The sequence below is a fragment of the Corvus hawaiiensis genome, chromosome Z (assembly GCF_020740725.1).
Source record: "Corvus hawaiiensis isolate bCorHaw1 chromosome Z, bCorHaw1.pri.cur, whole genome shotgun sequence".
In the NCBI taxonomy this organism is placed as follows: domain Eukaryota; kingdom Metazoa; phylum Chordata; class Aves; order Passeriformes; family Corvidae; genus Corvus; species Corvus hawaiiensis.
In genome coordinates, this window is record NC_063255.1 from 38,687,040 (window position 1) to 38,709,101 (window position 22,062).

Consider the following 22,062-nt stretch of genomic DNA (forward strand, 5'->3'; position numbering starts at 1 on the left):
AGACTAGGGGCAGACCAGTCTGAAATGTGACTAAGCAATCAGCAGTTCTGCTCTTGTGGCTCGAGTTATGCATTATGAATCAAAAATATGTTACTTAACTTACGATTTATTTTTTGTCTGTTAAAAGAAGCATTCAAATCAGTGTCTGTCTTAGAAGTGAGACAGACACTGAGCCTACATATCTGCACTGAGACCTAATTTGAAAGATGACAGGAACTACACTGAGTTGCTGAGGAGACCCGTTGAAGAGAGATCAACCTCCACATGCCAGGCCAAGGTTGACTCTCACCTCTCTCCTCTCCTGACTGATACAAAGGAATCGAAACAAGGCAAATAATCTGCTGCAAACCCTCCTCTCCTTTCTGAAACAAGATGCGCCCTTAGGTTGTAAAGTCTGGACATGCATGTGGTAACAAGTGGTCAGGAGTACCAAACAGTGCTGTTGGCAGCTTCACTGGCCGGGGACAGACCTGCACTTTGCTGTGGGCAAGGGCAGATGCCACCAGGTGTGCAATGCTTTATTACAATAACCATGGTCAATTTTAAAGTCAAAATAAAGATGTTTCAGTGATATAGACAGAACAGCTTTAAGAAATATGAACCAGGACTTTCCATGCTGTACATGTGCAGGACAGATGAACCCCCAGTAACAACATTCTGACTACCAAGTGTGCAGAAAAAATTTTATGTACATATTTTAAGACCAAACTTTGTTAAAATACAAAAAACCACACTCCTTTGTGTAACCTCTCACACTATCAGCCTTATCATTGCTAATCCCTACTGGAAGATTAATGTGACTTTAAACGCTACTTTTCAAAAATAAGAAAACAAGTTTATTTCTTAACTTTCTGCGGCTGGATGGAACACAGCTGACAACCTCACTTCCAAAAATCCTGGAATAAACCCTCTGACACTGAGAGTTTTCTTCTTTTTATTGGCCTGCCTGCAAGTTTTTTATGCTTTTATTTTTAATGATCCATTTCTGATGTTTAGCTACTGAGAACATTTCAACTGCAGTAACACAACAGGCTCACTGTAAGTGATTTGTGTCTTCACAAATTAAATCTAGACAAGAACAGGCTCAGACTGCAGTTCTTTGTCCCTGGGTCATGATAACAAAAAATCCTCTGTGCACATACATGTCAATGAGGAACAAATAGTCCTTTCCTCAGGTATGTGAGGCCATGGGAGCCAGTTCCCTTTAAAGGACTGTAGGTGTCGGGGGTCTGATGACTGGTAAAATGGTAATGTTAGCTTAGTTGTACTTCTAAGTGAGTTGTCTCCTAAGACTTTGGTTTCACCTTGTAAAATAAAATGGAGATTATGTTAATTTCATATGTTAATTTCATAATTTTGTGGGTTTGTGGAGCTTCTTCAAGAAAAAATTCTGACAGATCATTTGTGTACTTTTACATAACACTGCAAGGAAAAAAAACACGTGAAAAGGAAGAAAAGGAAAAACCTGAGAAACTGAAGCTTGTGGTCTGGTGCTTAAATCCACCAGCATGAAACAACAACAACAACACAGCTATTGCTTTGATCTATCTCTCTATTAATTCCTCTTCCCATAATAGAACCACTGACATTTCACTGGCATTCAGATGTGATTAAAACATATTCTAACACCTACAAATAGAAATGTTGGTTCAAGTACTAATTAAAAACAAATCTGGCATTTGGAAAACTGTATCAACAAGAAGTAAAAAGTTGCAGTAAACAGCAGCAATTGAAATGTTACCCTCTTTTTTTTTTCCTGAGGAAAAGGTAGACATCTGTTCTATTGATCTTTATGTTAAGGTTTGGATTTCCAAGTCCTTCCAAGCATCCACACAGCAACTTCAGCATAAGAGCAATAAGACAGATTTTGCTCTCTCCTTCAATTCTAATAATTGCCACAAAGTTCCAACTACAACACAAGTAAGTCAGGCACACTGACTTCTGCAACCTTCTGTAAGGTAGTTTTTAAATAAACAGGAGCCAAATGTTAAATTCACCATATTCCCTCATTGCAAAGTAGCTTGGTTGTATGCTACTTCATAATTAACCCTTGTTTTATATACATATATATATATACACACACACATATATATCTACACACCCTTTATTTTCGTAACTGATTGCACTTTCTTGCCTCCCCTCCTGAATTCTACGTACTTGAAGCAAAGGCTTGTTGCAGGGGTGCTTTCAGCCACTACTTCTGCTGCCCTAATTGTCAGAACTCTCCCAGCCTGAGAAAACCATGGGACTTAAAACAGTCATCTCTGCATGTGGTAATAAAGATTTACTGGTTTGCCTCACAAAGATACAAGGCACTCTGGAGCAGGGATGCTACCCTTTACAATATCATATAAAGCAGTGTTTTCCTCGGGGGCTATTAATGTCACTGGCACTTACTAGAAGCAAGTGTAAAAAAACTGACTTCCTATTAAATTAATGCCCCAAACCAGACAACACCATAGACCCTCTGCAAAGCTACCTTTTCTAAATCCTGAGTGAGACTTTGGAGCATGCAAAGAGGAACAATACGAGCTGACAATGGGGAGGAAAAATTTTATTATTACATTTGGAGATAATATCACAACAAAAACTACCCAGGCCCTACTACACAGCAAAACATAGTGAAAAATTTAACACTTGAACAAATGTGCTGCCTGAGATACATGTAAAATAGCTTGGATATCTGCATTGTGCTGTCCTTTACTACCACAGTATGCAAATACACCTGGACCTACACAAAACACACAGAAATACTGAGTCATTACAGCACATGAAGATGCAACAATACTGGAGTTAAGATTCAGATTCAGACAGGGAAAAGAAGAACTGGTGTGAGCCTGGTTCCTAGTGGAACACGTTCATTCTTAGTCAACAACATAGTGGCATACATTAGGGAGATTTTTTTAAGTGACTTACCTCAGCATCTTGCTCCCGGAGCTGGTATGTTCTCTCCAAGCATTGCAGTATTCTAGGACACAATGTCTTCTCCTCCAAAAGGGACTCCAGAAGTAAGACCAGCTGGTCAGGGAGAAGCTAGGAAAAAAATAAATGCCATGTGTGAATGAAGATCTCTACTGGCTGAGCAAGATAAATGGAAACAAACCAGAGAGGACAAGATAGCGATAACCTGTGTACTTCCAGCATGTGCTTGAAATACAACTTGGACCTCTAGCTGGTTTCTGAAAAACCTCAGGGTTTATGTGTCTGTGTTCTGAAAGACTGTGCTGGGGCAAAATTAGGACTTGTTTTCCATAGTTTTCATTACTATGGTTAGGTCAGGTCTAAAACATGCTTATCTTACTGAAATACAATCATAGCTTAATAAGTAAGATTTTTATGGAATTTATAGAATAAGTAATTCTATTTTGTTTGGGCTTAGAAGAAATAAAAAGAATAATTTACAGTGCATAATTTGAGGAATCAACCAGGCATATGAATGTATAATGTTTTAGAGTGGCATTTTTATCTGATATAGAAGCAATTGCATGATATGTTCACAGTGAACAAAGAAACACAACCCAAATATGTGACCCACCAAACAACTCTTGTAAAAACACATTTTGAGGCATATTTTAGTGCAGTGAGTCACAAACCATCCATCCTTTCATGTGAAATGTGCATGAATATTGTGTTTGTGACACACACAGTATAACATCTGTACATGGATATATACTCAGTAGTTAGTTACTTGACTCCAGAACCTATCATTTTCAACTGGAACCTAATGTAACCTAAAAAAAAAAAAAAAAGCAGAAGTCTGTTGTAGCAAGTGCCTAAGTGCTCTGTTTAATAGGCTTATTGGATGAACAAATAAATAATTCAAACACAGCTCAGAGAGAAATTGCACCAGCTGCCAGGAAACATCTATTGGAAATTCAGGCGCCAAGGTGATCAGTCAGAAGTTTGTTACATGCCCCAAAATTTTCCCCACTATTCATCATTGCAGGGCACAAGGGGAGGAAGGGAGGAAGAATGTCAGTAAAGCTTTTGTACACAAAAAGAAACCAACCCTGCTCACTTCTAATGTTCTTGAGACAGACTAATGAAAAAAGACATCCTGTTATTTTGACACTACTTCCAGCTTTTGCCACATTTGGCGATTTTCTGTTCCCACCTCGCTGCCTGCCCATGTCCCCCTTGACACGTCAATGCGCAAAGCAGGGATGAAGTGAAGTCAGCTACAGGAAATGCCCCTTCCAACAACACATCCCTCAGCCAGGGCTGTTTATGTGGACTGAACAAGACCGGATTGTCAAGATTGATATCTTCATGGACTTGCTGTCAAAGACAAGATCTTTGACAGCAAATCCATGAAGATATCAAGGATCTTCTGATAAATCTTAATCTGTAAAATATTTACATTAACAACTAACTTCGCAACATGACATTTTCTTCCCTTTTAAATTGATGTAATTAGTACCTAAATCAGAATAAAGAGGAAAAGAGATCTCTAGGATGATAATGCTTTGGTTTCTTTGCATTTTGATTTCCTTCAATTTTTTTATTAGTAAGGTTAGTTGTATTCTTGAAGACTGAAAATACCTCACACCTTACTAGCTCTTAGTGGAAAATTTTGTAAGTAATACCAAAGCCTGCCAACCAAATGGAGTCGTTAAAAGTGGTCAGATATTTTAAAATATTGAATATTTCATTTCAGGACAACTACTAAAATGGCAGCTTAAATGTTTATTACATAGTCCAACAGCAGCTGCCTGGGGGTTGGTGAGACAAGCTAAAAAATAAAACAGGGAAAACTTCTGTGAAGTGGCTCTGCTTGGAAATGGAATTAATTCTGAACAATAATAAAATACGAAGTGTTGCAGAACACCACACAAAGAAAGGTAACTTCTGATTTAGAAAGTTTTCCCTGCTAACAAAAAAGACAGCAGAACAATACTTAATTTGTAGCAACTATAGAACAGCTGCTTGAATATGTAGGTACAGAGCAGTAGAGTTATTATTTTATAATATATCTCCAGTATAATTGCTATACAGATTCAGCCACAGAAAGCTATTGTTTAAGGTAGCATTACAGAATCTCATTGAAGCCAACAAAAGAACAGCAGCAGAGCAGCAGCCATGCCCTTAATTTACATCTGCCTAGTGCTGCTTCATGGCTGAAGTTTTTTCAGAATTACAGGTTAAACTCTCATCAATTTAGATTTGAGAGTGAGGAGTAAAACAAACAAACAAAACCCCAATTAAAAAAAAAATAAACCCAAGAGTTCAAGAAGCATTTGGACAATGCTGTCAGGCATATGGTGTGATTATTGAAATGTCTTGTGCAAGGCCAGGAGTTGGACTCCATGATCTTTGTGGGCCCCTCTAACTCCGCGTCTTCTATGATTCTATGATTATGTGAATGAGACCTTGGCTTCTGCTATTTTCCCACGTTCCAGCTGCCCAAGATGATACTTTACATACCAGTTTCCAGCTCATGGATTAATTACAGTCCAAGGCAGGAGTTAGAGAACGCCGGCAGAGAGGGTGGGGCCCTGGCAGGGGAAGCCTGGCAGACCTCTCCCCGCAGTGGCACTAGTGGGCGCAGCTATTACCGTTTGTTCTCCGACTTGTTTCTAACACAAAAGGAGGAACGTTCTCATCTACGTTTTACCCTTTCCTTTCAGTAAAAGAGACTCCGCTGAAGAGAAAACCTTATCTTAGGCCAAGAAAACTTGGCTAGAGTTTCATGACAGAGGCTGCAACAAAATTCATTCAGGGGTGCAGACATTTTCTTTTCCCCAAACACAACAGTATGAGTATCACTATCACCAAAGCAGTCTTTTAATGGTTATAAATAAGCTTCAAAAATTTGCACTTGAATTTACTCTCAGAAACCCCACTCTCATCATTTTTTGTTTTCCCACCACCATCCTTATTTGTCCTGCCCACCTGTTACTTTCCATCTTTCATACCCGGAGAATTGTTTGGGGTGCCATGTGGTCAATTTTCAATTTGTTTGCCTTGTGCTTAATACAAAGAAGCTCTTGCTTTAAGTGCTATCTAAACATAAATACTGGAGAGACCTAAACACAAATTTCTTTTCAAGCACTTAAAAACACTTTCCTTTCCAACAGCTCATATTCTGTGAATGCATATTGCATATCTAACACCCACATAAAAGTACACAACACAGCTACAGCAAGTTACAGCAGTCTCAAGCTGTGTCTTCAGGTTGAAAACATTTAGAAAACAACCATGACACCCTAAACACAAAATTTCCGTGATCAAAATAAAATAAAATAAAAATAACACCCCCGCACTCTGAACTATACTAGAGAATGCTCAATCAAAATGTTTGAATATATGCAATTATTAAAGCAGATCACTTCAATCAGGAAATGTGGCAAGGATCAAGAAACAGTTTTCATTATGTCAATGATTGCTGCAACAGCCCCTATTTATATTGTAAAGTAGATAGTTCCTGTCCTAACCTATGCCTGCTGCATGGAAATCATACTACTTTTCTCAGGGCTCTCCCTCCCCCATTTGTGACGACGGACACTACAAAGAGGAAATAAATGAATATGTTGCTGTCAAGCACAGCAGAGATTTTCTGTCATGTCCCATGTAATTAAACATCATCCCCTCAATAAAGCTGTATCCCAGCACTGTATGTATTACCTTAAGACTGTAAAGCCTCTCCTTCAACTCTTCAGCCTTTTGAAAGAGTTCACTTTGTCCTGCCACTAAACAACCATTTGTTCCTTGCTTCCCCTAAGTTACCTAATGTGGTGGCTTTAAAGTGTGAGTAATGAGGCTATTACCCTTAAAACAAACTGTAAATAATAGGGAATATCAAAACTGGGTCTGTATTTGAAAAACTCAAGATGAAAGAATTAAAGAAAACATAACCAAATGGAAAATGTAACTGAGATCCACTGTATATTAAATCCCTGAGAAGTAAGCAAAGCATACTTTGTATTTTATTCATATCAGTACACAAAACACTTAAGCCATTATACTATGTTACAAGAGTATCTTAATACATAAGTAGGTTTGAAAGGTTTTCTACAAACAATCTTTGAACAAAACTATGAATTTTCTAAGTACAATCCCTAACCTGTAAAAAGCACAAAGAAAACAAATCTTTCCTCTTCAAAGATCTGGTATAGCAGCTATAGAGGTCATCGACCTCACATCCCAGAAGACCACCCACACAAAAGAGCGTATTTATCAATTCCTACATTAACAAATGCAATAAATGCCAGATTCACCCTTTATACTAGAAAAAAAATTGCCACTGAAACATTTGACTACTGACCTTTCACAGCCATGTGAAATGTGACACAGATATATCTACTTGAGTATCCACAGCACCAGCATTTGCACTGCACCCCTCCGCCAGGACACAAATCACTAAAGTTGTACAGCTGGTATGTTGAATATCCCATTTGCTCCTGCCTGCACTTGAATGAAGTCATTGAAAGCCTCCTTGGAGGGGAAATCTGCCTCAGACTAATGCAGCAACCGATTGACAGTGGCGTGATTTCTATTATTACTCCATTATCACACTGGGATCTGTGCCTAAATGAGCATACTTCCTCCCTGATGCCATTTCCTTTTATCCTGGCTCTAGTCTAAAAGTGGATCAATGGGAGTAATATATATGATGTCACTTCAATTTACAGCTACTGCTTCCCTCTCTCGGATGCACAAATAGATCAATTCTTCCCAAAAATGGTTAAGAAATGCACAGGGAGACTCTTCTCCGGGAAAAGGGTTCTCTGCTATATTTGTCTGTGTAACCACACCAAGGAACTGTTTACACTGAGCAAAAAACAGGGGGAAAGGAGAAAAAAAAAATCACTACTGTGCACTGGAAAATGCTGGCAGAAATACAAGAAAAACAAGGCCTTATAGAGAATTAAAGCAATTTGACCTTTGAAAATTACACAGAAATGTTTAAACTTTCTAAGGCACAGTATATTTCTCCTGTATTTCTTTGGTGGAAGGTAGTCTTGTGTCCCACCCCCGAAAACATAAAATGTATTTTCACATATATATTTATAACATTTTCCAACATCAAACCAAATTCCTTCCCACTCCTCTCTTAGGAAAGAAAGGGAAAACCCCCAGCCCATAGTTCAATTGCGAATGGCTCCCTTCAGACAAAATTTGTTCATAGAATCATTTACATTGGAGAAGACCTCTAAGATCGAGTACAATTGCTAACCCAACACTGCCATGTTCACCACTAAACTGCGTCCCTAAGCACCAAGTCCACATGTTTTCTAAATACCTCCAGAGAGAGTGACTCAACGTTGTGCAGCCTGTTCAATTTCCTCATAAACTGCAGTCAAGAAAGCAATGCTACTAGTCCAGAAGACAGGATTTACAGGCTCAGGCCATCTCTGCACTTTTATTTCATGCTGGTCAAACAAATCCCTGAATGAATCTCACTTTATAAACTCTCCCCCACTGCCTTGAATGCTCTTTTCTGCACATTGCAACTAAAGAAAAACTTTTGTAAAACAAATCCCCCCACCCCTCAAACTGTCCAGAAAATTGGTAGCTTGAAAATTCAAGAAAACACTGTTCACTCAACCATGTTTTTAAACAGATTTTGTCATTGTTTACTTCAAACAATATTCTTCAGATGCTGATCAGCACAGTGACTTCTTTTATATGAAAACAAGGCACACTTTTCACCCCTTCAGGGACTAAAATGTACTCATACCAAGTAACATATGAATTCAACAAAAATGTCCGCACTAACAGTTGTTAACTAGTGTAGTGTAATACACTACTGAAGAGAGTTTAACTCTGGAAGAACTAATCTGCTGTTTTATTAATATGCAGGAAAAATAAGTATTCTGCAGCTGACAAAAATGCTTTGAACTGGTCTGCAAAATAAAGACCATCTTTTCCCGAGGCTGACAAAATTTCACAGGCGTGTAGTGAAAAAGACAGCTCTGTTCAACTTCATTTGAGCCAGTTTGTTTGACTTCTCTCTTGATGAAAAGTCAGCTCCCCTTCCAATGTTTACGAAAGATAACTAGTCCTCACTATATTTAAAAGCAAAATAGCTCAGTCTGTAACACATTCTCATCTACTTACGCACTTGTATGATATGATATCTCTTCCCACTGTGTGTGGTTTTTCTCAATCTCTGTTCAGATGGCTGTTTCTGTACTCAGCAACTCATTTTCCAACAACCATCTTAAAAACAAAAACCAGTAATTGTACCTGGTAATTATAATGAAAAAGATATTCCTATGAACTTTGCTTCAAAAAGCCTTATTTCAAAAAGGAGTAACTCCAACAAGTTCATCAGCATTCCATTTGTGTTATACTTCAAAATGCTTTTTCTGGGACACTTACACCTCATCACTTATTCTTACTAGTAGAACATAAAAATGACACTGAGACCAATTTATTTAATAAACAATTGCACTGGCATTTTGTTATGAGTTACTTTCCTCTTTATAATATCAAATTTAAGGCTTTGGGGTTTTTTTGAAAGCAGATAAACTCTGTCAGAAACAATTTTAGGGCCAATACCTATTAAAACACAAAGGTTTGATTTATTACGGCCACAAATTTGAAAAAATTGCTGAATGAAGGACACAAATCCCTGTTTTATGTTCTGTGTCTGATATTCTGGTTACATGTTACCAGTAATATTTTTAGAAGGCCAGCCACTGCTACCAGGCCATAAACTGAAAATTTTTTTCTTAAGCTTTAGTATGAAGTATTTTCCCATAATTTACATAATGGAGAGAAGATCCACTTGTGAAGAAATTCAACATCTGCAATCTAATAGAAATGCACTGAAATGCCAAAAATGATTAAACCTTTATGATCTAACATATTGCTGAGCCAGCAAAATGAAAAACAGGCGGCTTCCACTACAGGTTCAGTCAGGTTATGCAGTGCTTTTCTCAACCTTAGTTTTCTCAAAGAAGCATTTCACCGTAACTTTACCCTCAAGCGTAATAACTCCCTTTTAAGCATAATAGCTTACACATTCTCTATTCTACACAGATCATCATCCCTGCCAGTTACTACCATGCTTCTAGGATGTGCTGCTCCTGCTTTCAGATGAAATGGCCACATCGAGAGAAAGCAGACACTGGAAGCCAAATTCCACATCTCAAGTTCGTACTTCACAGGACCATTACCTAGACATACTAGGAACAGACAGCATTGCTGTGACACAAACCAAAGCTGCAGCTGGCAACAGCAAGATCTTCAGTTATCGCTTCACTTGACCTCAGGAGTCCCCAGCAGTGGGGAGGTGATCAAAATATCAGCCCTGTGGTTAGTGCTTGCCAGCTGTAAGCAGCAGGCATTAAGATCACCTTTTCTCACCTAACAGCACACCCAACAGAGGCACTTCAGGTTCAGCAAACTGTTCATCTAACTACAAAGAATAAAGCCAAGGAATCATCTTGTTTTATTATCCAGACTCTCTGACTATTACATATTAGAGGACTCATACAGAAGACCATCAAGTCTTAGCAATTGGTGGAAAGCTTTCATATCCACATTGTAGCACAATGTGAAGTGCAAGTATCTGCCTCCTAATTTGTCCACCCAAAACACTGTAGATCTCAACTGCTCCAAACCATGAGCTTAAGCTGGTCAGTGGCATTATAAACCATCTCAGCTTGAATGACCAACACCTAGATCCTCTGAAACTAACCAGCTATCAAGTGTCCTCTGCGGCATTAAAAGAAAGTGGCAGACTACAACAGACACTGAAAACCAAAGAGTTGAAGTGGCATAACGACTGAATACAAGCCACAACCATCAGTGAGAACACCCTCAGCATCCAAACAGATTTCCTTTATTTTTTCTCATTATAAGTAGTAGAAGAAGAAAGACAAAAACCTGAGAGCCAAAGAAAATTAACTCATTTTTCTAATCTTTGATAAATTGCAAATTACTGGGCAAGTAACCTCATCACCCAGTACTGAAGATTAAAAATCCTGCCTCTGCACACTAGCCCAGGAACTTAAACTACCTCTTTAGTATGAAATATCCTTGCAATAGAACAGGGCAAGGGCCAGATTGAAGAAGTATCATCCTCCTCCTTGAAAGTTTGGCACACATTAGGCCACTTCTGGAGCAGAAATTTGTTCTGCCTATACCTACCAATGCAAGACTCAGTCAATGCCCAGAGTTCAGCCAGGATTGTTATCTTCAAGGAATTCACTACAAGTTTTCCAACTCTCTTATGGTGTGGTCAGGTCTTGGGGAAATCTCAATTTGTTCACCAAGCATGTTCCTTTCTGATAGTTCAAGTACAAAGGCACTAGATCTGCCCCAAACAGCTGGCATCATGGAGAGAACGAACCTGAAGGAGAGAGGAGACAACTTTTCTTTCTGTTCAAACCTTTCACCAGCATGGCTGTGCTGAAGAAAGTTTTATCAACTCCACCTAGCTCATGCTGCAGCTGCAGGATACACTTCAGGGAGGGCTGTCTGAGTTTCATCATAAAGCACTAACAATGTCACAAGCCTTCCTGGAGGAAAGGATTAAAGCACAGCTGGGAACCTGCACTTCCATCTCTTATTCTTGTGGATTCCACAAGGGTTAAATTCTCACTTCTAGCCTTTTTTTTTTCAGAACAACAGGTAATGAGGGCTTTCATATTTAATTATGTCATGTGTCTTTTAGCATTGGTTGATAAATTGCGTTTCCAGACCCATATTTTCTTCAGATCTGATATCTGGCTCTGGTGGACTATGTACATACTCTCAGCAATTTTTCCAACACACCACATCCATTTGATCTCCTTTTTCTTTTAGAGTCGTTTTGTTGGTTGTGGGTTGTTTGTTGTTTTGGGTATTGGTTTTGGTTTTTTTTCATTTGTTAAGAATGCAATTGATCAGATTGAGTGGACTCCAGTTTCAGAAATACACACATACCTCCAAGCAAGACTTAATCACAAACAACCTTAAACCAGATGTAATTCTAACAGTCTAAACCTAAGAATAGGTGCTGCTAGGAACCTAGAAGAGCAGTATATAGTTTACAGTCATGAAACTGTCCCCATTGATCAAAGATGCAGAGATGCCAATCCACCACCATCAGCTCCTAGAATTCTTTTTTTAACTAAGGTCTCACAATGGCCATGACTAAAATTATCCAGTTGTCTAAGAGAACTCTTTCATTGTGGTGGAAAGTCATCTAGTTCCATACCCGCTGTCACTTCTCAGCCCAATTGCCTCATCATCCCAAAACAAAGCCTTTGGCACTTTAGAAGATAACTGGCACTGAACACTGCACCATGACTCTAGCAACACAAGTTACTACACCTGTCATACTGGTTTTCAAGTTTTAACACTGGTTCCCACCACAATACCCATGAAATCAACCACTGCAGCCTACACTGATGACTCTGAGACAGCCACTTCTGACTGCTGCCCAAAGATCACAGGTGACAGCCAGGCTCTTTCTCCTCTCCACAATTCTTCACTCAATGCACACCAACTTAGTTCTTGAAAAGGAGCCTGAACTTTTCAAAAGGTTGATCAAAAACTTGCACCGTCAGCTAAGACTGGTCACAAGTGTCACCACCTCTCACTCCAGATGTAGGGCAAGTTTCTCAGTTTTGTCTGCTCTAGTACAAATACATAGCAATGTGTACTGAAGGAAAAAAAAAAAAGGAAAGAAAATCAACCATTTCTACCTCCCAAAAAACCCTTTCTGAAACAAAACACTTCACTGCACAGTTAGTTCATTGCTTAATACTTTTGCGACAGCTATTCAAATCCTATTGTGATGAGTGTGATATGAAACAGAACAAGTGTATCCCGTTAATTTTTATTCCTGATTTTAAAAATATGAAATATGAAAAAGATTTTAATTTAAACTGCTGCAAAAGACAATTAACACTGGGAAAAAAAAAGTCAAGCCTTTACAAGACCTAAGAACAAGTGGAAGAATGTTGCATGACATCCATATTATGCCCAGAGCTATTTAAAAAGATACTATAGTTACTAGCAAGGATCTAGCTGCCACATTTTCTCTTTCAAAATCTGTATTTCAAAATCTGTATTTCTTCTATACAGGAGCATTAGCACTAAGTAAAAAAATAATCCAAGCTCAAACTTGCTGGACATGAACTTTTCCAAACTGCAGTTTGAGTTACAGATTTTGTAGCCTGAAGGAGTGCAAGAAATTGAGTAGCTTGAGACAGCATTTGCACACCATTAGTATGTGCAGGAGTAGAACTTCTTTAAAAAAAAAAAAAGGCAAACCAAACCCAAAAAGTTAGTTGAAATACTAATGTTTTCAGAAGTAATTACCAGATAAAATGAGTTTAAAATGTGATATAAGTGCTACTTTCTGCTCATGTTTTTCAGATGAGACCTTCTGTGATATCTAGGATGATATGTGAGTCATTAAAAAGGATTGGGAGCTATTTTATCACATGTGCTGACCATTACTTTGACATATAGACGCAACATTAATAATGACTTTTAGATTTTGATAATAGATTTGGTTTTTGACTCATACTACAGCTTTGTGTGGGAACTCTTCAATTTAACAGAATTGCATCAAAGCACTAGCCTCTAAACAGCTGTCTTGATAAAAATCCCCAAATTAGTACTTTCTTGTGATTATAGAAATGTGTGTTGGTTTTATGAAAACATGACAGAAACAGAAAATATATTTTAGACATACTAAGTAACTACTAAGCTGATAAAGCGGTAAGAATAAAAATATGACATTTAAGGCATAAACCCCCTTATAAATTCACTCTCACAGCTGGTGTAAAACTAGAGGCTTTAAATATATTAATTGCATATAATTTATTATGCTAATTTGTAATATTGGTATATGCATGTAAGTCTACAAAGATATGCTCACATAATAATTCAACAATTTTCTTTTACCTGTCTCCAAACAGTAGTTGGTGTTTTTTTGAGATGTTTGTTTGTTTGTTTTTGCTTGGTTTGGTTGTTTGGTTTTTATGCATCTGTAAAGAAGATTCAATGAGGGGCTTAAAATAACTTGATTTCATGCCCTCCATCTATTAGGTTTATGTGTCACATTTCAGAGTACTTTGAATCACTTAACATAAAATAATGGTACCTGCAACTTGATTTCCAGAAGCAGGCACAGAGACAAGTTTTCATGCTGAAATTGAAGAGCGTCCTATGTTCTCCATTTTCAAATGGAGATTTTCTACCATATTTTCCACCAATAATTTACTACGGTCTTCATTTTCAAAGATACTTGAACATTTCCAGTGCTTTACAAATGACTGAGAAAGCAATGGGAAAAGCAATATGCAGAAAAATAAAAATAAATCCTTAACCAAAACTCCCAGACTAAAGTTGTTCATTTTTATTCCATAAATGTGCAGAGAAATTATTCAGTTTACTACCATTCCTTTCCATAATCTTCCTTCCCTTAGCAAAAGAATCTAACATGTTAAGCAGAGAGTACTCCATATCCTGAATCTGTGTATTTTTGGGTTCCACTCCAGATATTTCAAGCCCTGCTTAAGTTGGACCCTTGTACATGGACCTGGAGGAACCAGTATGGGCCGCAGCAGGACTTCCCGGTAAACAGGCAGATTTGAGAAAATCACTGCTATTGACAGCAGGGGAGTCTATCCTCCACAAAACAGCATTCACTTACTTATTTCTAAGGCTGAATGCTATTGAACTTCTATCTCTTCAGGAAAGGAGGGGGAGGAAAGAATATTGACCTCCAAGATGGATATGTGGAAAATTTGCTGACCTATGACTTCATTACATACTTCTTATGGAAGGAGAGCTCCCACTAACTTCAAGGGATTATTTTTTCGAGTAAGGATAATAAGCCCAGCACTTCATCACTGAATTTACATAGAAATGTGAAAACAATCAAGCAAATAATGCCAGGGAGCAGGGGGCCGACTGTGCAGCAGCAGAATATTATTTATAATACGAATGGCTGGATAACCACTAAGTGCAGTACTTCCACAGTAATTCATAATCTTATCTACTATGGAAATAGTTGACTGAAAGTTGGCTTTAGCAAGAACCTGCAGCGCAGTGCACAGTGACAGCACCAAGTTATTCACATAAAAATTTTAAACAGTGCAATCCCGCAACTAATTTAAGAAATGGCTTGATAACAATCATTTAAACCTAATTTAAGGTAAGTAATGAATGCTTTTGAATACTGAAATGCAAGCTATTCTGCTGTACAAGCAAAATATCAGCCTAGTATGGGTCTGGTTCTCAAGAAGCAAAGGCAAGCAGCTACTCTATCAGCTCTTTTCGTCTAGCGAAATCAGTCTCTTGAAGTTTCATTTTAGAAATATGTGTGCTGCTGCACAAAAATTGACCTTAAGTTTCCATTATGAACTGCAGTTCTCACGTGTTTGTAATGTCACTATAAAAATATCCCTCCAGCAAGAAACTTGGCATTAAAGTTCTCAGTTTATAAAAGATTGTAGAAATATTACTTTATTATTATTTTTCCAGATTAAATTTCCAAGGTGAAATTTCTTACTGATTTAAGACAAGTGTCTTATCACTGAACTGCTACTTTTAACAAATGTAAACTTGACAGATGATTACTCTAGCATGAGTTTAATGACATTTGCAAGTCTTTGAATTAAGGAAAGCTATGGTAACAAAGAGTGAACAGTTATGATTAAGAAATATTTTCCACTGACAAAATTAACCCTTTATGTTCTGTCTTAGAAAAATCCCCAAAATCAATAGCACTTTTTTCTTTTCTTTCAAATTAGGCAGTAGCAATTTAGCTTGCTGTGTGGTTTTTTCCCCCATGCTTAGAAGTAATCCCCTGAATATGCCTCAGAATCCCAGCCACATCATCACCTACACCAACAATACCCCACGACAATCATAGTTTATGGGTACAATGCTGCAAACACTCAGGTGGAATTAACTTTGTGTGCATGAGTACCTCCACTGAAAGAAGCAGCCTACTCCTGCTCACTACTTTATGCATTTGGCCCTCTTAAATGTCCCTTTCACAAGGACATTAGAGGGCTTAATAAATGAATTTCAAAAACTGTAGAATTTTGCAGTGATAGTACAGTTATTGCTTTTTCAAGCTAGCTCAAAACATGCGGATTCCATACTATATTATACAGACTTTTACCAATATCTATTAAAAGCTGTTTATTCTCAGCAGAATCTAATAAAATCATTAATTTCTATAAAACTTTAGGCGGCCCAGCCTGAAAATACACTAAAATAAACAACTTATTACTGGAAATTTAATGCTTTTTACCACCCCGGTATTTTCAAACACAGACATTTCAGCTCCAACAATATGCTGCAGTTTCTGTGCACCACTGACTCTGGCCTGGGAAGCTGCTGCAGCACTGACTTTCAGATGGATACATATCTGTAAGTCCTAGAAAGCTCTGAGCCGAGTACACTCAGCACCTCTGCAAACTAAACACCTCCCATGAGTGTGTACATTGTAGAGGCTTAATCAAAGCAGGCACTGTCCACCAAAATAAGTTTCTCTCCACGGTTATTTCACCATCGATTGTTACGAGGGCGAACTGCTGCCCACGATCAGCTTAGCTATGAATCAGTGTATCTGTCTTCTTCTGCCAATTATCTCTGCATAAATTCCAGAAAGATCCACTTTAAAGAAGGAAAAGCATGTCCAACTGTCACAGATTTCATCATTAAAAAAAAATTAACCTTGAAAAAAAAATCCGTGTGTATTAGAAATATTTTTCCCCCTGTAAACTCTTCCTAAAGAAGTCTGTATTTCATATACTCCGAAAGTCACAGAACAGATACCAGCCGTGCTGTAAATGCCCAGTTTGGCACTGGCAGGTAAAACACTCTCAGCTGAGTTTTAATATTGTGACTGAACTCTGCAACAGACACTGACTTCCTTTCATAAACACACCTGAAACAAGTAATTAATGGTAAATCCAAGTTCTTATCAACTTCTAATTGCAAATGGACAATAGAGGCAAGAAGGTGACATGAAAGGAATTTCACAGATACTCAAAATGAGTGCTATAACCCGTAATAGCTGAGTTACTCCAAGAATTGATAAAGCACATGACAAAAGAAATGCACTGTTACTGTAAAAAGGCCAAAAGACAAGAGCATACTTACTGCAAATGCAATTTTAGTTCCACTCTGTTAGCAAGAGCACAAAGTCCTTTAACCTGATTACAGCTGTGCTGTGGTGCCTCTAATATTTGTCTTCTCTTCAGACTAAATACACAAGCTCCTCTTCTTAATCTAAATCCAATCACAGACCAGTCTTGCATATGCTCCACCCTTGCAATTACGTCTTGCTCTGGGTGATCATATTCCACGTCTTTCCTTCCCTACTCCCTTTCCATAGTGTAGCCCTTTTTATTCAGTGCTCTTCTGGGAACATTATCTCTCATCTACTAATCCCATTAATTAGAAATTTTAGTTTTAGCATTTAAAAACACAAAACTAGTTTTGACAAATCTTACAATTCCAGGGGCAACAACAATGTAAAAGTAAACCACTTTTTCATCTGCCTCCGAATATATTTGCATTTTTAAAAGGCAAAAAAAAGGAAGAAATGTTACCCTCTTGCTTTCTATAACAAGTTGAGAGTGTCCATTTGCAGAAGGACTCTCTTAATTTCAGGTGCTAGTACACTGACTTCAAGAAAATATAGTCATATAATTTTACTTTAATAGCTGAAAAACCAAGTGCACCAACATTTGCCAAGGACAGCACATATTTCACAATCTTCAGAATTACTGCACCCTGTTTTATTGTAAATAAAATTTTAATGCAAATAAAAGCAATAAAAAGAAAAGGTCTAATGCAACTGTAGTTTCTGCTAATTATGAATGTTATGTAATTTGCATGCTTACAGTAAAGGACAAGTGTGAGTCTGTGTGATTTCACAACACCAACCCCAGCTCACAGTCTGGCTGGAAGAAACAAATGCAGCAATGGTATTTCACCAGGTCTGTATCATTAATAAAGCCAGTATAAATAAGCAGCCTTTCCAGTACATATTGCCTTTCTGTATTACCCTTTGTAGTCAAAAAATAGTTTGCCCCCATAGAAACATAGTGTTTACAATAGTGATTAGTTTTGAATGTACCTGCATGGAGCAAAATAAGGATACAAACCTTTCTGAGACATGTCTCAGGGGGAAGAACAGGAAGGTGACAACAAAGGCATGTTATGATATTAACAGAAAGTGAATTTTTTTCACAAAGCTGCCCAAGTTCCATGCAGTGCCCAGGACTGTTTTTCTCTGGAAAACTTGTTTTCCCTTTTTTTAATCACCTTGGGGTCTTTGACCATACAGTTTGAACGGACTTGAAAAGTAAAACAGGGGCAAAGGAAGGAGGGGCAGGGGAAAGGGGTGGTGGTGCAGCAGGGGACCGACAAAACCCAAGATATCGTGATTGGCATTTTCAGCATTTACATGGCTAAATTTGTATTGCCAAGCCAATTAGAGCTTATTGGCCTGAATACTGAAATTACTTACTTATGCTTAGCAACCTTGCAAATGACAACCCTTGCTGCTCACAGTAAGGAAATCAATCTAAGGGCCTCTCAATGGATACAATACTGCCATTTATATATTTATTTTTTAAAGCTCAGGTTTCCAGTTCCACCAGTAAGTGCTCTCTCTGTAGACCAGCGATACTGTGGTGATATACACATGCATTGTATATCACAGCACAGCTCTAAATTGCAGGGGCAGACAGCAAGACAGATTTGTTTAATCTAGATTTTGGGTATGTAAAATTGCAAAGGATGGAATGGAAGCTGGTGAGTCAGGCTGTTGAGACCTCAAAATCATGGGAAAACATACTGTTAGGTGGTTTTTAGCCAGTTATTTGCTGAATGCCCCTCCCACTTTCCACTTAATACCTGCTACTGTTTAAATCAAATACTAGCTGTTTACTTAAGAATGCATTGTGGGTTATTCATAAGAGAAAATTGTGAGTTCCACTACACTAACATACTTTTCTTTTTTTTTTTTTTCTTTTTTAAAAATTTTTATTTGTTATATAGACATGGGGTTGCTTGGTTGGGGTTTTTTTCTTTGGTTTTGATGATTGGATTTTCCTCTGTTTTTGAAATGTTTACCTAATGTTTGAGATCTCACTGTTTCCTCTGGACAGTCAGTTCCTCCCGTTGGTTTTTGTTTTGTTTTTAGATTACTCACACAGCAATAGGGAAGAGAAAAAAACAAAACAAAACAAAACAGTAATATTTTTTTTTAAACCCTGTCCAGGAAACTGGGTTGTAAAACCACAAAATCTGGCAGGGTGTCAAAGTAGGGGAGAACATAACATATTTTTATATAAAGTTGAGCTTTTTAAAAAAAAGGAAAATGAACATACTTTGCTCAATTTAAACACAGGGGTTTGTAGAGGGAGTGGACAGGAACAAAGACTTGTGCTACAATATTTAGAAATAAAACCCTAAGGGAAGCAAATGTCACTATGGGACAAAAAATCCATTGATAGGATGAAATTGTCTTCCCTCTGAAACTTCACACATTCCACCTTTTCACCACTTTCCAGAGCACCCACATTTTTTTCCAGTATTTCAGTGTATCTGAAGTTGAAACTCTACGTTGCTTTTCATTTTCCCACATTTTCCGTAGGGGCAGGTTGTTGGGAGCGTGCACTTCGCCGAGAGGGGTATGGGCAGAGCAGAGTGCGCGGAGGCGCGGGCTGGGCTGAATGGCTGCGGAACAAACTGCAGCCGGGAAGAGGCCACCTTCGCCGGCGGCGAGTGGGAGCCACACGTGCCGGCCGCACTCCACCTGCGGAAAATACTGCTGCTTGGTCTCCAAAAGCCATTGCCAAACTCCTTCTGTGCAACTCTCCTGAGCTCTGTCTAAAGGCTGTCGGTGGTGCTGTTTACGTAAGAGAAACAGCCAAACATCCCTGGAACCTGGGAAACACTTCAATTAAATTTTTGTTATTTGGGGCTGAAACAGCTAAATTCAGTTGTAATTCAAAGTAATGCCCAATTTAAGATGCCACCTAACACCTACTGAATGATTTTGTCAAACTGTATTTTGCTGTTATTCATTTTCTACTACATTTTCATTTATAAACTTAAATAAAAAGAAAATTAAAAAGCAATAAAGTGTCTAGAAACAAAAGTAAAATTTTGGTAATTGCTATGAAACAAACCCATATTTCTATTTCTATTTCTCAGACAAAAACCTTCAGTAGTCCACAATTAGCTTATATTTGAACAATGCTCAAAGGTATCCTTAAAGTACCATGTTACAAAAGGCAGATAGAAGTACTGTTCACTGAAATGGATTTACTACTGAATATAAAGTAAGAAGAAAAACAATATTAGAAAAAAAGTCAAGCATGGAGACTACAGGCTCAAATAAAATCTCTGCATTTTTCGACATTAACTTTGATGCTAATTTTCCAGCTATATTAGCTTACCGATTCAATTTCACAATTAAATTATATAATGTGACACTTCAAAAAACACATTAGGTAAATATCACAGGCATTTTAATTCAGCATAAGAGAGCTTGGCCATGTATTTAAAAATAGTTGCTGCTCCTGATACACTGCTGCTCTGGAAAAAATGCTACAGTGAATCTAACTGTGAATCAAATTTCCCCAATTACACAAATCAAAAAATACATAGAAAAATTCCTATGCAGCACATTTTTAAATACAGATTTTAATACATCTTGAATGGAGTAAAAAGAGAAATTACTGTTCAGATGTCTGATACAGACATTTTTTGCACATTTGCAGCTTCATCAAAACTTGCAAACAAACTGTGCTTTGCAGAACAAAGTAGCAGGAACTGACGAAAAAATGCCAATATAGTTTTGCACTACTTTTCTGACAGGTGTGCATGTAATGCTATGCTGTACTGGAAAATTTGTAAATCCATACGATCACTTTAAGAACAAGCAGTACAGCATTTTAAAGAAAATACATTGAACGGAGACTTGCAACAGGCTATGAATTCTGACAGAACAGATCTGACTAAACTGACTTCAGGCTAAAACTTCTGAAGAGGACATCAGAGAACCATCATGTAACAACAAAGTTAAAGAAACAGAAATAATAAAAAATAGGTGACAAGTTATTTCTGACAATATTAACATCAAAAAAGTTTTTGTTTTGAACATTAATCATGACTTTATTTTTCATTACGCTACATGGACTATCTGAACCAGACTTGTTCACAGTTTTTAGAAACTAGGGAATCTGAGCTGCAACTGCCTTGCTTTGTGCTAGATTTATACATTAAGCATTTCAGACAAAACAAACTTGATTTTAGCAGCAGTACTTGTTGAGACAGAATTCCCACAGATTTCAGTGAAACTCATCAGCAAGGATTGTAGGGTGGAGCACACAACACCTTCTGAGTAATCATTTTAAAACACACACACTATGATAATTTAAATTTATTTTGACATTTTATATTCTTTGGTTAACTTTAAACTTTCAGTGCAATGCTGAAACATGAAAACATTAAAGAGCATGACATAAAACATAGTGCTGCAGGGAACAAACTTGCTCAAATTTGGTAGAGGTAGAAGTCAACACATTATGCACTCCCAAACACCCTGTTCACAGATTTTATTATTGATGTCTCCTGCACACTGTGTCAATTCTTATTCGGTGATACCAAATGTACTGGTATGGGTCTAATTTTATATATAGGAATAAAAAGGTTTCAAAATAATATATATGTGTGCAGAGCAGCACAAAATTATGGAACCTATGTGCCAATAAAGTGATGAAATTCAGTAGTTATATTTTCCAACTATAACACAAAGGTTTTTAGAAACCAGCAGGAAGCTGCTATGGAATCTAAACCCAGAAAGCACATAACCAATGCATAAGAAGCATGTATTATCAAAGCTTTTTCTGATGTATGTTTTGATCACTGGAGATCTGCCAAAAAAACTTGTTCTAGTAAATTGACTTAGATATCCCTAAATGCTTTAGAGACATGATTTGTGGTCATGAAGGTAAATAGACATATGCTAAGCCTTGACTTCAGCGATTGGAAACAGCCAGATTTGCATGAGGAAACTGTGAAAACAGGAACTTTGAAAGGCTTACAATTTACATCTCAGCTATAAAACCAAAATGT

At 37.6% G+C, this 22,062-nt stretch overlaps 1 protein-coding gene across 18 annotated transcripts in view; it reads right to left on the reverse strand.

The window, feature by feature from the left end:
• Positions 1-22,062, reverse strand: part of LOC125320202 (aminopeptidase O (putative)) — a 228,594-nt gene that overhangs the window by 59,837 nt on the left and 146,695 nt on the right. For 14 of the 18 annotated variants that reach the window (XR_007201046.1, XR_007201048.1, XR_007201045.1 and 11 more), the window contains one exon: positions 2,917-3,033. Coding sequence is in view for 8 of the 18 variants with exons in the window: in XM_048292283.1 (XP_048148240.1) it covers positions 2,917-3,033 (117 nt within the window). In the remaining 10 variants the exon portion in view is untranslated. Of the gene's footprint in view, positions 1-2,916; positions 3,034-9,060; positions 9,163-22,062 lie in introns of those variants that run through there. The other 4 variants (XR_007201051.1, XR_007201052.1, XM_048292286.1 and 1 more) reach the window with 4 other exon arrangements.